The sequence below is a fragment of the Euleptes europaea genome, chromosome 19, assembly GCF_029931775.1.
Source record: "Euleptes europaea isolate rEulEur1 chromosome 19, rEulEur1.hap1, whole genome shotgun sequence".
In the NCBI taxonomy this organism is placed as follows: Eukaryota; Metazoa; Chordata; class Lepidosauria; order Squamata; family Sphaerodactylidae; genus Euleptes; species Euleptes europaea.
This window is the reverse complement of record NC_079330.1, coordinates 26,512,348-26,525,582: the sequence shown is the minus strand read 5'-3', so window position 1 is coordinate 26,525,582 and position 13,235 is coordinate 26,512,348. Positions and strand designations below refer to the sequence as shown.

Sequence of the window (13,235 nt, the reverse complement as noted above, 5' to 3'; positions counted from 1 at the left end):
ACTTCGGTGGAAGGGAGGTGTGTGTGTGTTAAGTGCCGTCAACTCACTTCCGACCTATGGCGACCCTATGAATCAATGCCCTCCGAAACGTCCTATCTTTAACAGCCTTGCTCAGGTCTTGCAAATTGAGGGCCGTGGCTTCCTTTATAGACTCAATCCATCTCTTGTTGGGTCTTCCTCTTTTCCTGCTGCCTTCAACTTTTCCTAGCACGTTTGTCTTTTCCAGTTACTCTTGTCATCTCATAATGTGACCAAAGTATGACAGTGTCAGTTTAGTCATTTTAGCTTCTAGGATCAGTTCAGGCTTGATTTGATCTATAACCCACTGATTTGTTGTTGTTCTTTGGCAGTCCGTGGTGTCCGTAACACTCTCCTCCAACACCACATTTCAAGGGAATCTACTTTCTTCCTTTCAGCTTTCTTTCTGTCAGGGAGGGAGGTTAAAATATTTCTAGGGAACAGCACCAGTTGTGGTGGACAGAGGCTGTGGTTAGATGTTGAGACTATAGTCCATGGCCAGGTTATTATTAAATTTGGGATGTCTCTGGAATAACTAGCTGCGCCCAGCAAAATTGAATGATACTGTATTATGTTCCCACATATAGTCCCTCCTTGAGTGGTTTCCAGGTGTCGCCCAGAGCAAGAAGAACGAAATTGGCAGTGTGTTATAGTTGCCCTCGTGCTAGGGATAAGCAGCATGAGAGAAAGCAAGGGACTGTAAATTCCCTCTCATAGAAGTCAGCAGCATAATTTGTTAGTGCGGTATACTGTAAAGCACATTGGAATGGTAAAGTAGGAATGGTCAGCCTTTCACCTGAGAACACTGGAACTTTAACAGTTGTGTGGGTGAGGACATTTCAGCAGGTGCGACTTTTGAGGTGTTACAGGGGCTGAAAAGGTACAACTATTAAAGGTACGGATCTCTGATGTCTACCCTTGGTTCCCAACCTTTTTTTGACCAGGGACCACTAGGACTTTTTTGTTCGGTGCAGGGACCCCAAGGTTCAAAATAAAAATTCCAAGAATTTGAAAATAAACTTTAATCATAACTGTTAGTTAAACATTAAACTTAGAATAATATTTGAATATATTTTTATAATAGAGAACTTTTAATTGAAAATATTAATTTATTATGGGCTTATAACTTTGTTTCGTGGACCTTAATTTAGTTCTCGTGGACCCCCAGTTGGGAACCAGTGCAAGTTTAACCAAAGCGTCCCTTCCAGAATTCTGTAATGCACTCGCACCCCCTGCTGACCGTTGAAGGAATGACTCTGCTTTTCAAATGAAACCCCAAGCTGGACCAAAGGGGCTTTGAAAAGGGTTTTCACACTTCTTTTCTAGCCCTCAGTTTAAGGTTTTGAGAAGAGGTAATAAGTTTGCTAGAGAGGTGAAAGTTGGATGGTGTCTCTGTGTGAGCGTTCTGCTCAGGCCCAGGTGAGAGGTTGGCCTGGATTTGTGTGTGTTGAGTATTAGTTGTGGGTGTATCTTCACTTTGCTGTTTACTGGTTTCTTTGCCTGCTGGTGGGAGAGATGAGCTTGGCAGGGTGGGATGGGGTGAGAGATTGTGCCACAATTCATCACAATTCATTATGTGTGGGGAAGGGAGAGGTGTGGTGAGAGAAAGGAGGGGAAGAAATCTTAATAATAATAATATAACTAAGTAAAGGTGCCTGACGTGGTTTATAATGCAGAGAAACAGGGCGGGAGTTCCAGTCTGCCAAGCTGTTTAAAGAGAATTAGTTTCATCTGGGATGAGTTGGGCTCTGCTGAACTGAGCCAAATCCATCTTCAGCCACTGATTCGCTAGGAGGCCTTGTGCAAGTTATCTTCCCTTAGCATATATGCCCTGTTTGTAAAATAAAAATAAGAATGGCATACCTAGTGGGATCATCTTAAGGTTAAATGGAATGGGGATTATGAAAAGAGGAAGACCCAACATGACATGGATCAACTGTATAAAGGAAGCCACGGCCCTCAGTTTGCCAGATCTGAGCAAGGCTGTTAACGATAGGACGTTGTGGAGGACATTGATTCATAGGGTTGCCATGAGTCGGAAGCGACTTGACAGCACTTAACACACACAGATTATGAAGCAGTTTCAGTGCTAAAGGTGCCATGTGGCTAATTAGTCACAATATCTGGGAAGAGCAAAATTGGAGTCCAGGAGCACCTTAAAGACCAGCAAGATTTCCAGGGTATAAGCTTCCAAGTGTTCAGGGCCATGTCAGGTTACAGAGAGGTTGATTGTAGGCACCAGAAACAGCACCTAAAGCAGAAACAGCAGGTGTCTGAGAGGCTGCCAGGAGATGAAAACAGGAGTTGACGTTGTCAAGCTGGGTCAAGGTCAGTCAAGCCGGTCCAAGGGTAAAAATTCCAAAGGGTTTTTGCAGAGAAGTGTCAGCAGCAAATGTTTCAGACTCTTTTGCAAAGTTGTGCCTGCAAGGCTGGCTTGTGGAAGCCAGCCTTTTATGCTGGCTTTCTTTTCCTCAGCCTTCATCCTCCAAAGACTCACAGTTCTCCACGCGACGCCTCTGAGCTTCCAATTTGGCGCTGTGCCTTTTAGTGTGGAGTTCTACCCTGCAACGCTGTCTGCATTGCCAAACTAGTTCCGGTGAGCTGTATGGACTGATAATTTGAGGGGTTGCAGCTGCTGCTGGGTCAACTGAATCACACATCTCCACAACCATTCTGGAATACCTAGCAGGGCTGGCCCGTGATGAAGATTCTTTCTGCTTCACCTTTTCCTCTCCCTGCTGTGGGTCGGATTGCAATGGGCTGTCAGCCAGCTGGGGTTTGAGAAAAGCTGGTTCCTCCTGGCGTGGCTCTTCCCCTGAGGATTCCTCTCTTGCTGGGGTCTGAGCCACAACACCGAGAGTCACACAACACAACACAAGCCTTTATTGGCAAATAAAAAGAACATACATTTGGGTGAAACTGAGTACAAATAAATAAAATTGGATAAAACCATCCCAAATCAGCTATTAAGGAAAGCTACACACCATTCACGACAATTGATTGCTAGCTGCAAGAACCTTGCCACTGATTCCGTTATTTTTGGGGTTTGTGTGGTCATAAGATAAGTGTGTATATGTAAAGTGCCATCAAGTCGCAGCTGACATTGTGACCCCTTTTGGGGTTTTCATGGCAAGAGACTTAACAGAGGTGGTTTGCCAGTGCCTTCCTCTGCACAGCAACCCTGGTATTCCTTGGTGGTCTCCCATCCAAATACTAACCAGGGCTGACCCTGCTTAGCTTCTGAGATCTGATGAGATCAGCTAGCCTGGGCCATCCAGGTCAGGGCTGGTCATAAGACAGGATGTCCTTATTTCACCAGAGAGCCATTCCCTGTTTATGAACAGTGGGTCAATGAATTGGGATCGGCTACAAGCATAAAAGCAACTATTGAAAAGGACATGCACAAGGGATTCAATTTCACCATTCCCGCAGGGGCAAACTCTGCCCACAAATGGGATTGTATTAAATCTTCCATATAGCAAGGCTGAGGGTAGTGCATTTAGCCTGGCAAGCACATATGCTACGCTGTTGCAGTGCAGTTAGACACGTAAAGTACAGTGCTATATGTTGTCTATTTGGCCAAGGCCTCCCAACTCAAGAGGGAACATCTACTACTTGCATGGCTTCTAAGTTCCTTCATTTCTATGTCTAAAAGTCTACCGAGAGTCAAAGCTCTCTTCATCAGATGTCCGAAAGAAACTTTGAACTCTCAAAAGCCTATACCCTTGAAATCTTGCTGGTTGTTATGGTGCCACTGGACTCCGGTCTAGCTGTTCTACTCCAGATCAACATGGCTACCCACCTGAAAATAAATGAGGCAATCTCTTCTGAAGCCAGGTGTTCCTCTGAGGCATTCCTTGAATGAGTCTCTACCCAGAGTCTTGGCAATACCTCGCCAGTCAGAAACTTTTTGGCACCAGGTATGCAGAAAGATATGCCTTTTGAAAAATTCAACAAAGGAAAAAGGATGCTCCTCACCCACCCACCCCCAACGTCCTGATGAGGACTGAATATACTCCAGGAGGCACAGAATGTTGACAGCTGCTGAGAGTCAGTTAAAGGATAAAGGTATATAGGGGTCTGCTGAAGCCCCAGGAAACGTTGAGAATCCTGAAGGGGAAGATTTGGGAGTGGGATTTCCAAACTTCATATGATTTCTTTCAGAGCCTCAGCTTGTCCTAGATGGTAGTCATAGAATCATAGAGTTGGAAGGGACCACCAGGGTCATCTAGTCCAACCCCCTGCACAATGCAGGAAATTCACAACTACCTCCCCCACACACACAACTACCTCCCCCTGTGACCCCCTACTCTACGCCCAGAAGATGGCCAAGATCCCTCATGATCTGCCTAAGGTCATAGAATCAGCATTGCTGACAGATGGCCATCTAGCCTCTGCCTAAAAACCTCCAGGGAAGGAGCGCTTACCACCTCCCGAGGAAGCCTGTTCCACTGAGGAACCATTATAACTGTTAGAAAATTCTTCCTAATGTCTAGATGGAAACTCTTTTGATTTAATTTCAACCCGTTGGTTCTGGACCAACCTTCTGGGGCAACAGAGAACAACTCGGCACCATCCTCTATGACAGCCCTTCAACTACTTGAATATAGTTATCATATCACCTCTCAGTTGTCTCCTCTCCAGGCTAAACATACCCAGCTCCTTCAACCTTTCCTCACAGGACTTGGTCTGCAGACCCCTCGCCATCTTTGTGGCCCTTTGTTGGTATTTCTCCAACAGTTGTTCTCCCTGCTCTACACCAACTACCTCAGCTAGTATTTACCCTGCCTTTTCCAGGTTCCATGAAGTATGCCGTGATGGTGTGGAGGCTTGGTGCTCTGGTGGACAGCCATTCCATGGCGGTGATTATAATCTGCTTGACACTGTCCAGGGTGCGAATATGGTGGTAGGCGACACTGAATGCCTTTGCTATCCCCTGGGGAAGAACATGCCTCTGTGTTTATTTGGAAATAACAACGAGCACAGTTTTTTAGTAGGAGAGTTAATAATAAAAAAAACTCCCAACACAACAAAAGCGGAGCATTTCTGTAAACCGGGCCCAGGTGCTTAAGCCACCGCAATCGGACCAGTGTCCAGTCGCAAGGTCCCCACCTGGAGGTCACAGCTGTCCCCTTTAAACGCCTTGCAGCTTTTCTGCTGCCCTCACCTGATAGAAACGGATTTCATGGGGCACAAAGATGGTTTGTTCATTCTGGTCACGGAGGGTGTCCAACCCAAGAATGCCAAAGACCTTTCTTCGGATATCCTCGAGTGGGATCACCAAGAAGGAGCCCTTCCTCTCCTGCTCGGGACGGTCACAGTTCCAGAAGTGGATATTTCCATGCAGCTGAACTCTGGGGACGTGGATGGGCTTGTCTTCTAATGCCGCTGCAAAGCTAAAAGGCAAGAGAGGAGGGGAAGGCTCCTGTCAGAAAACGGCACATGGATATGAGTCCAACCCATACCCTAATTCTCTCCCTGCGAGTGAACTGAAGGAGCAGTTCCTCCAAGCAAAATCAGTCATGTCAAAAGTAGCCATCAGTACCCTGGCATGGAGTGCCCTAAAATCCTTGTTCCTGTTACTTCTAAAGGAAGGTGAATGTACCCAATTTGTTCGTTTTGTTTGCTTGGCTCACAAAAACAAGCCCACAGATCCCCTTCTCCTCTCCCCCCTGCTGCATTTTGTGGTGGCATGAGCTGCTGCCTCCGCTGCTGTGGCAGATTTTATGTAGGGGGTGGCGGTAGCTGGCCAGTGAGGAGATGGGCAGGAAAAGAATCCCCTCCATGCACCTCCTCTACCACCACCATGAATGCTGTTTGGCACGGCGTCCAAGGCACTTGCTGCACTGAGGCACAGTTGTCTCAGATGCTGCCAAGGTACTGGGTATCATGGGTCAGTCTGCTGACACCTCCTCAGATGAAGAGGAAGAGCTCCGGAGTCAGTCTCAGTCTCAGGCTGATACCAGAGAAACAGTGCCAGCATGTCCTCTGACTTCTAGCTTACGAACTCAAGCCCTGCCTGAAACCCAGCAACCAGCAACCTCACCTTTAGGGTTGCCAGAACCTTTAGAACAACGACGGAGGCATCTACGAAGAGAACTGCAGGAAAGGCGACAAAGTGCACGATTGCTGGCTCAGCACAGATCAATGACTGACAGCAACCTGGAGGCACTGCAGGGCTGATGAATGGCACCTGGCTTGGAATGCCAGAATAGCCTAATTAATTGCAGCTGGCTTATCCATCCCAGCAAGTTAGTTTCCTATTTAAGAAACTAACAAAGCAAAGCTAGTGTGGGAACAAAGCATCAAAAACCCTTGCAGTGCCTGCCTTTGTTTCCGTGCTGCACTTCAGCTTCTCGGTGAACCTGACTCTTCTGGATTGGACCCGACCTCTGCCTTTTCGATTTGCCCTTTACTGCTTGATGCCTTGGACACTGCCTTATCTGTATTTGACCTTGGACAGTACCCTCTGACCATGCCTTCTGTCACTTGCCAAAGCTAGCTACTTGACTCAGGACACTGGGGCCATTTAGGCTTGGTAATTAGCAGCACATTCCAGGCTGAAGTGCCCTGCATATTTTTTTGATTTCTTCATGCTGAACCGTCATTCCAGACGTCACTGCGACCGGCCTATACCTGCTTCATATTTCTTAAGAGCCCCTTTAACGCGACCTTTTGTACAAAGCGTTCACACGAAGAATCACAGCTGTGTCGATTGCTAATGGCCATGCAAATGAAGGAACGAAGGAGCAGGCTAGTGGGGGTGTGTGTGTGGAATTTGTTTGTATTGGGGAATCGGGGCCCCAGTTCCTGTAAAGGGAACCCCGATATTTAATTTTCTGCTACCAAATCAGAGGGATTGGATCGTTCCTCTTGAACTATGAGAATTGAGATCACACACACGCACAAAAGAGGCAAGACGCATTTGTCTTGAAGTAAAATAATCTTTACTCTAACTCAGGGTAGGGAAAAAGTCACTGGGATACAAAACAAATAATATCTGTCTACATTCTATGTTTCCTATACTTGCCAAAACCTTTGGCAAGGCACTAAGCTTACTTACGAGTAGGCACCCTTAGCAAAAGGAGAGCCTCTCTCCATCCTGCCTGTTCAGCAGTCAAGCAAAAAGAAAAAGAGAAGTGGTCAACTGCTTTCAGTTCTAACAAAGAAATCGAAAGCAGTTGAACATGCAAAATAGTTGTATACGTGACCCTCGGGCACGACTGCAATGGCCACTACACTGACCATTAGGTTAGTTGCAATATTAACCCTTTAACTGTCTGATATGTAACAAAGCTCGCTCTCTAATACCCAACAATCCCCTTTTCGAGGTTTAGTTACATTCAGACATATAAACACAATGCATCACGTAAATATTCAAACTGTTGTCTGGGCAGTGGCTTCGTCAGGATATCGGCCACCATCTCTTTACTTTCACAGTACTTCACTACTACGAGACCTCTTTCTTGTTTGTCCTTTACTGAGTCCATTTTGAGTCGAAGAAGTTTCTTCCCTTTCTTAGAGTTCTCGCCATTCAGTAGTGCTATACACGATTGATTGTCCTCAAACATTGTAGCAGGTGTCAGTTCATCTAATCCAAAGTCGCGTAGCAGTTCAATTATCTCTTCCAGCTCTGTACATGCGCACTTGGCTGCTATGCATTCTGCTTCAGTTGAAGATGTTGACACAACTTGCTGTTTCTGGCTGGTCCAGGAGATCAGGTTTTCTCCAAAGTAGAACAGATATCCACTTGTAGATTTGCTGTCTGTTCTAGTACCACCCAGACTAGCATCCATGTATCCTATCAGTTTCAGCTCAGTATTTGGAGTTATCTTCAACTTCAAATCAATAGTTTTCTTTAAGTATTGTGTGAGGTGTTTGATTGCATTCCAATCATGTTCTGCAGGTGTGCTGGTCCTTCTACTTAGGATTCCAACTGCTGCACTTATATCCGGTCTACTAACGTTGCTCAAGTATAGAAGTTTTCCAATAGCTTCTCTGTATTTGTGATTGTTAGGCAATAGTTCACCTCCGTCTAGATCCATATATGAAGGGTCAAGTGGAGTGTCCTTGGTCTTGCACTCCTTCATATTCATGAATTGCAGAAATTCCAGTATCTTGTTCCTTTGATTGATTGAAAATCCATTGTCTTGGTTTCTTTCAATCTCCATTCCAAGATAGTTCTTTACTTCTCCAAGTAGTTTCACTTCTACTGATTCATTCAGTTTGTTTGCAATTTCTTTTGCAGCTTCTTCAGTGTCAGAACAAATCAGAAGATCGTCTACAAAGGCCAAAACAAAGTCCCATCCATCATCCTTCTTCCTTCTGAATAAGCATTTCTCTATATTTCCTTGTTCAAAGCCTTGAGCTTTCAATAATGAGGTTAGTTTGTGGTTCCATGCTCTTGCTGACTGTTTGAGCCCATATAAAGTCTTTTCAAGTTTACAAACTTGATTTTTAGTATCACAGTCCTTTAATCCTGGTGGAAGTTCCATGTATATTTCTTCTGATAATTAGCCATTCAGGAAAGCTGTTTTGACGTCGAGTTGCAGTACCACTTTATTCCTGGAGGCGGCTATACTCAGCAAAGTCCTTATAGCCGTGTGACTAATCACAGGTGCGTAGGTTTCTGTGTAGTCAGTTCCATACTTCTGGGTAAATCCTTTTGCAACTAGTCTTGCTTTGTACTTGTCAACAGTTCCATCCGAATTTTTCTTGACCTTGAACATCCATTTACATCCCACAGTCCTTTTGTTTGGTGGGAGTTTGGTTAGTTTCCAGGTATTATTCTTCTGCAGTGAGTCTAATTCTTCTTGAATTGCCTTCAGCCATCTTGACCGCTCCCCATCGGGCAACTTTTGCAGTTCGTCCCAACTTGAGGGTTCCACGTGGCTGTCAATTCTAGTGAAAAGACTCAGTTTCTCTGCTGGTATTCCTTTTGTAGTCCTTGTAGATCTCCTTAAGGTCTGAGAGGGTTCCGCTGTTCCATCAGCACCGGGATCAACCCCTTTTGAATCTGCAGTCTCTTGCTGTTCCGCAGGAGCAGGTGGATTGCAATCCCATGCTGTAAATGGAATCTCTATGGTTTCCTCTTCACAAACCTCTGGATCATCAAAGTTATTAATTTGTTGATTATTAATAACATTTCTTTCATCTATATATACTGCATTCAATATTTGTAAATTGTAAGTCTTAATGTCCATTATCCTGTACCCTTTTGAGAAAGGATGGTATCCCACAAGAATTCCAAGTTCTGTAGTAGGATCCATTTTTCCCCTTTTCTCCTTTGGGATGTATGCAAACACACGAGATCCAAATGCTTTCAAGTGTTTCAGACTAGGCTTCCTGCCATTCCATCTTTCATATGGAGTCATGTTGATAGCACTTGAAATTGTCCTGTTGTAAAGGTAAGCTGCTGTATTTACACATTCTCCCCAGCAGGGGTAAGGCAAACCTGCCTGTAGCATTAAGCATCTTGCACTTTCCATCAGAGTTCTGTTAAACCTTTCTGACAACCCATTGTTCCTAGGGGTATATGCAACTGAGGTTGCATGCTCTATTCCTTCAGATTCAAGAATTTCTTTCATTTCTTTATTAAGGTACTCAGTCCCTCTGTCAGTGTACAATAACTTTATTCCTCTGTCATGTTTATTCTTCATCAGGGCAACATAAGCTTTAAATTTTTCAGCTACTTCTTTGATTTCAACAAATACACATATGCAAATCTTGAAGCGCTGTCTATGAAATGCAAAACATATTTTGCCCCTCCTGCTGAAGCCTTGAGTGGGCCAATCAAGTCTGAGTGCACTTCTTCCAAAATTTCTGCCTTAACACTGCTTGGCCTCTGCACGTGCTTAGGCGCTGTTCCCTTTCCTCTGAGACACACTTCACAACGTTCTTTGTCCTTAAAGCATTCCTTAACTGGCATTCCACAATCAATCAGCAGTTGCTTCACTGACTTAAAGTTTTTATGAGCTAGTTTCACGTGCCATTGGTACAAACAGTCCTTGTGGTTACAATCTGCAGCCTTCTGCTCTGTCAATCCTTTATTAAAAGCAACTAGGCACTTTGATTCTTCCTCAACATTATCCTCATTTCCATCAAAATCACTTTCATCAGAATCAACATTGCTCTCAAAATCACTACAAGCATATTCCTCCAATTGACTTGCAACATTCTCCAGGCAATAGTGTGAGCCTACTGATAGCACTGGGTATTCTCTCCCTTCAGAATCAAATAAGCGACATTTGTCCTTTTTTATAGACACTTCAAAGTCTGCATCCACTAGTTTATTCACGGACAATAAATTTTCATCTGAATTAGGCATTAGGAATACGTCTTGTAAGGTTAAATGCATTACATTTCCACAATAGCTTTGAATTGCAATAGAAACTTCTCCTTTCTGAGTGCATAGAAATCTTTCTCCACAAGCCATAACTAATGTTTCATCACAAGGCTCTAGAAAGTCAAAAGCTGATCTCAAGCCAGACACATGTACATCTGCACCGCTGTCCAGAACAAATGTATTTACACGCTTTAAATAATCTTTGGTTGAAGCTTTATTCGAGACTAGATAAGCCTTTGGCTGGTGATTGTGCCATCTGGGCTTCCCTTGGCTTGGACTCCCTCTTGTGGATGATTGGGGCTGTTGCCTCCCATTTCCATCCCTCTCCCTTTGTGAGGATTTGGCGGGCTTTTCTTCCCGGCGAGAGGGGGGGGGGAATTTCTCCCTTTGTTTCACGTTTCTCACATTGAAACGACCGGTGACCATGCTTTCCACATGAGAAGCATCTGATTGTGGATTTGTCATTTACACGCAGTACAGACACTCCACGAGATAATTCCCTCTCTTGGCTCCTGTCTGTGTCAAACTGTTTAAGTGCAGTCACCAGCTTAGTAAGGGTTAAGTCCTCTCTACCCAAAAGATTCCTTTTTTCAGCGTTATATTTAAAATGCAAACTTCCCAGAAATAGTGTGAGAAACTCCTCTTCACCGATTTCCCCTCCTACAGCCTTCAATTCTGATTCCATATCTTGCATTTTCTTAAGGTGTTGCAAGAGGGTCATATCTCCAGACATTCTATTTGCATACAGTCTAGTTTTTAAAATCATTTTCTGGGTTTTGGACACAGTTCCAAATTTCTCATTGAGTGCATTAAGCATTTTCCTGCTGGTATCATTATTCAAAATTATCGCTGTCTCTTCCGGATTAATTGCGTTGGCAATCAAATTCATTGCCTGGGCATCTGCAATTTTAAATTTCTTAAGGGCTTCTCTATCTGTGTCAGCTGGCGGGTCTTTATTCAAAACGTGATTCACCCCAATTGCTGTTAAAGCATTTTCCACCATTCTCTTCCATACTGGAAAGGAGGCTTGGGTGATATGGGGGACAGAAACGGATTGGGGCCCTTTTGAATTCATACTTTCCTTATCGTTGCTCATTCCAGCGGCTCAGGGCTGCTTTCTTCCTCACAGGATTCAAGCGCGATGTTGTGTTTCCTGCCGTCCTTTGCAGACCAGGCTGCTGGCTCCGTCACAGGAAAATTCCCTCTGGGCGTTTGTAAATCCTTTTGTCTCCAGTGAAGATCCCAAAAGCAAAAAAAAGGTGCGGTGTGATCCTATCTCAATAGCCAAAATAAAAACCAAGCGTACTCTGCTACCACTTATTGGGGAATCGGGGCCCCAGTTCCTGTAAAGGGAACCCCGATATTTAATTTTCTGCTACCAAATCAGAGGGATTGGATCGTTCCTCTTGAACTATGAGAATTGAGATCACACACACGCACAAAAGAGGCAAGACGCATTTGTCTTGAAGTAAAATAATCTTTACTCTAACTCAGGGTAGGGAAAATGTCACTGGGATACAAAACAAATAATATCTGTCTACATTCTATGTTTCCTATACTTGCCAAAACCTTTGGCAAGGCACTAAGCTTACTTACGAGTAGGCACCCTTAGCAAAAGGAGAGCCTCTCTCCATCCTGCCTGTTCAGCAGTCAAGCAAAAAGAAAAAGAGAAGTGGTCAACTGCTTTCAGTTCTAACAAAGAAATCGAAAGCAGTTGAACATGCAAAATAGTTGTATACGTGACCCTCGGGCACGACTGCAATGGCCACTACACTGACCATTAGGTTAGTTGCAATATTAACCCTTTAACTGTCTGATATGTAACAAAGCTCGCTCTCTAATACCCAACAGTTTGACTTTCTCCTCTTGCATCGGGACCGTGAATAGTCATTTTAAAGGTAGGATTTAAAAAAGGAGCTTTGAGCGAGCATCAAAATCAACCCTGCATAAATGGCCTGGCAGAGAAGAGAAGAAGTTCTGTTGTGGTGATTTGGCTTTCCAAGTCACCACAAGCAGCAGTTATTGCCACCAGTTCAGTTAAGCGTGGGTGGGAGGGAATATCAGGATGGTGGCATTCCCACAATGAGCACAAAAACAAAGGCTGCAACAGTCACAAAAATGGGTAATGATGGAAATGAAAAAAGCTTTCACAACAAAGAGCAGAAATGGGCACGTCCCTGTTTGGATCAGTTTTCCCGAGGAAGCTACTGAAATTTAGTAGGCAGGGAAAGGAAGTGGCTCGGTGGCAGTTTCCTTACCTAACTCCTTTCATATCCATGTAAAGTGATTGGTTCAGAACATACTGAATGTCGTCTTCTGTGCAGGCCACGTAGCGGAGGAGAACATCTCCCCGCACTGGAAAAAGAATGTTGTATTCCAAGAGGGCGATGTAGGCGCTGATCTTCTTGCTGTCTCCATGGGCATCTGCATCCTGGAGACCAGAAGCAGATGCATCAGCCAGCCACCTGGACAAATATGCCACATACTTACCACTGTGCCCCAGTCTGTCTCAAAGATGTGGGTTAAACCAATTCATCAGCATGCAAGTCCCAATTATTTTTTGTGGTATTAATTTATATGCAGACTAAGGCCGGGGTGTCAGCTTCTGTGGCAAGTAGGAGCCAGCATGGTGTAGTGGTTAAGAGCAGTGGACTCTAATCTGGACAACCGGGTTTGATTCCCCACTTCTCAACATGAGCAGCGGACTATAATCTGGTGAACTGGGTTGGTTTCCCCGCTCCTACACGTGAAGCCTGCTGGGTGACCTTGGGCTAGTCACAGTTCTCTCTGAACTCTGTCAGCCACACCTCCCTCACAGGGTGTCTGTTGTGGGGAGGGGAAGGGAAGGAGATCGTCAGATGGTTTGATTCTC

General features: G+C 44.7%; 1 protein-coding gene across 1 annotated transcript in view; it reads right to left on the bottom strand.

The window, feature by feature from the left end:
* Positions 1-13,235, bottom strand: part of EFCAB5 (EF-hand calcium binding domain 5) — a 69,359-nt gene that overhangs the window by 8,378 nt on the left and 47,746 nt on the right. Inside the window, exons 13-15 of the mRNA XM_056865010.1 lie at positions 12,622-12,794; positions 5,186-5,414; positions 4,802-4,954 (exon numbers count right to left, since the gene is read on the bottom strand). Coding sequence (XP_056720988.1) covers positions 4,802-4,954; positions 5,186-5,414; positions 12,622-12,794 — 555 coding nt within the window. The remainder of the gene's footprint in view (positions 1-4,801; positions 4,955-5,185; positions 5,415-12,621; positions 12,795-13,235) is intronic.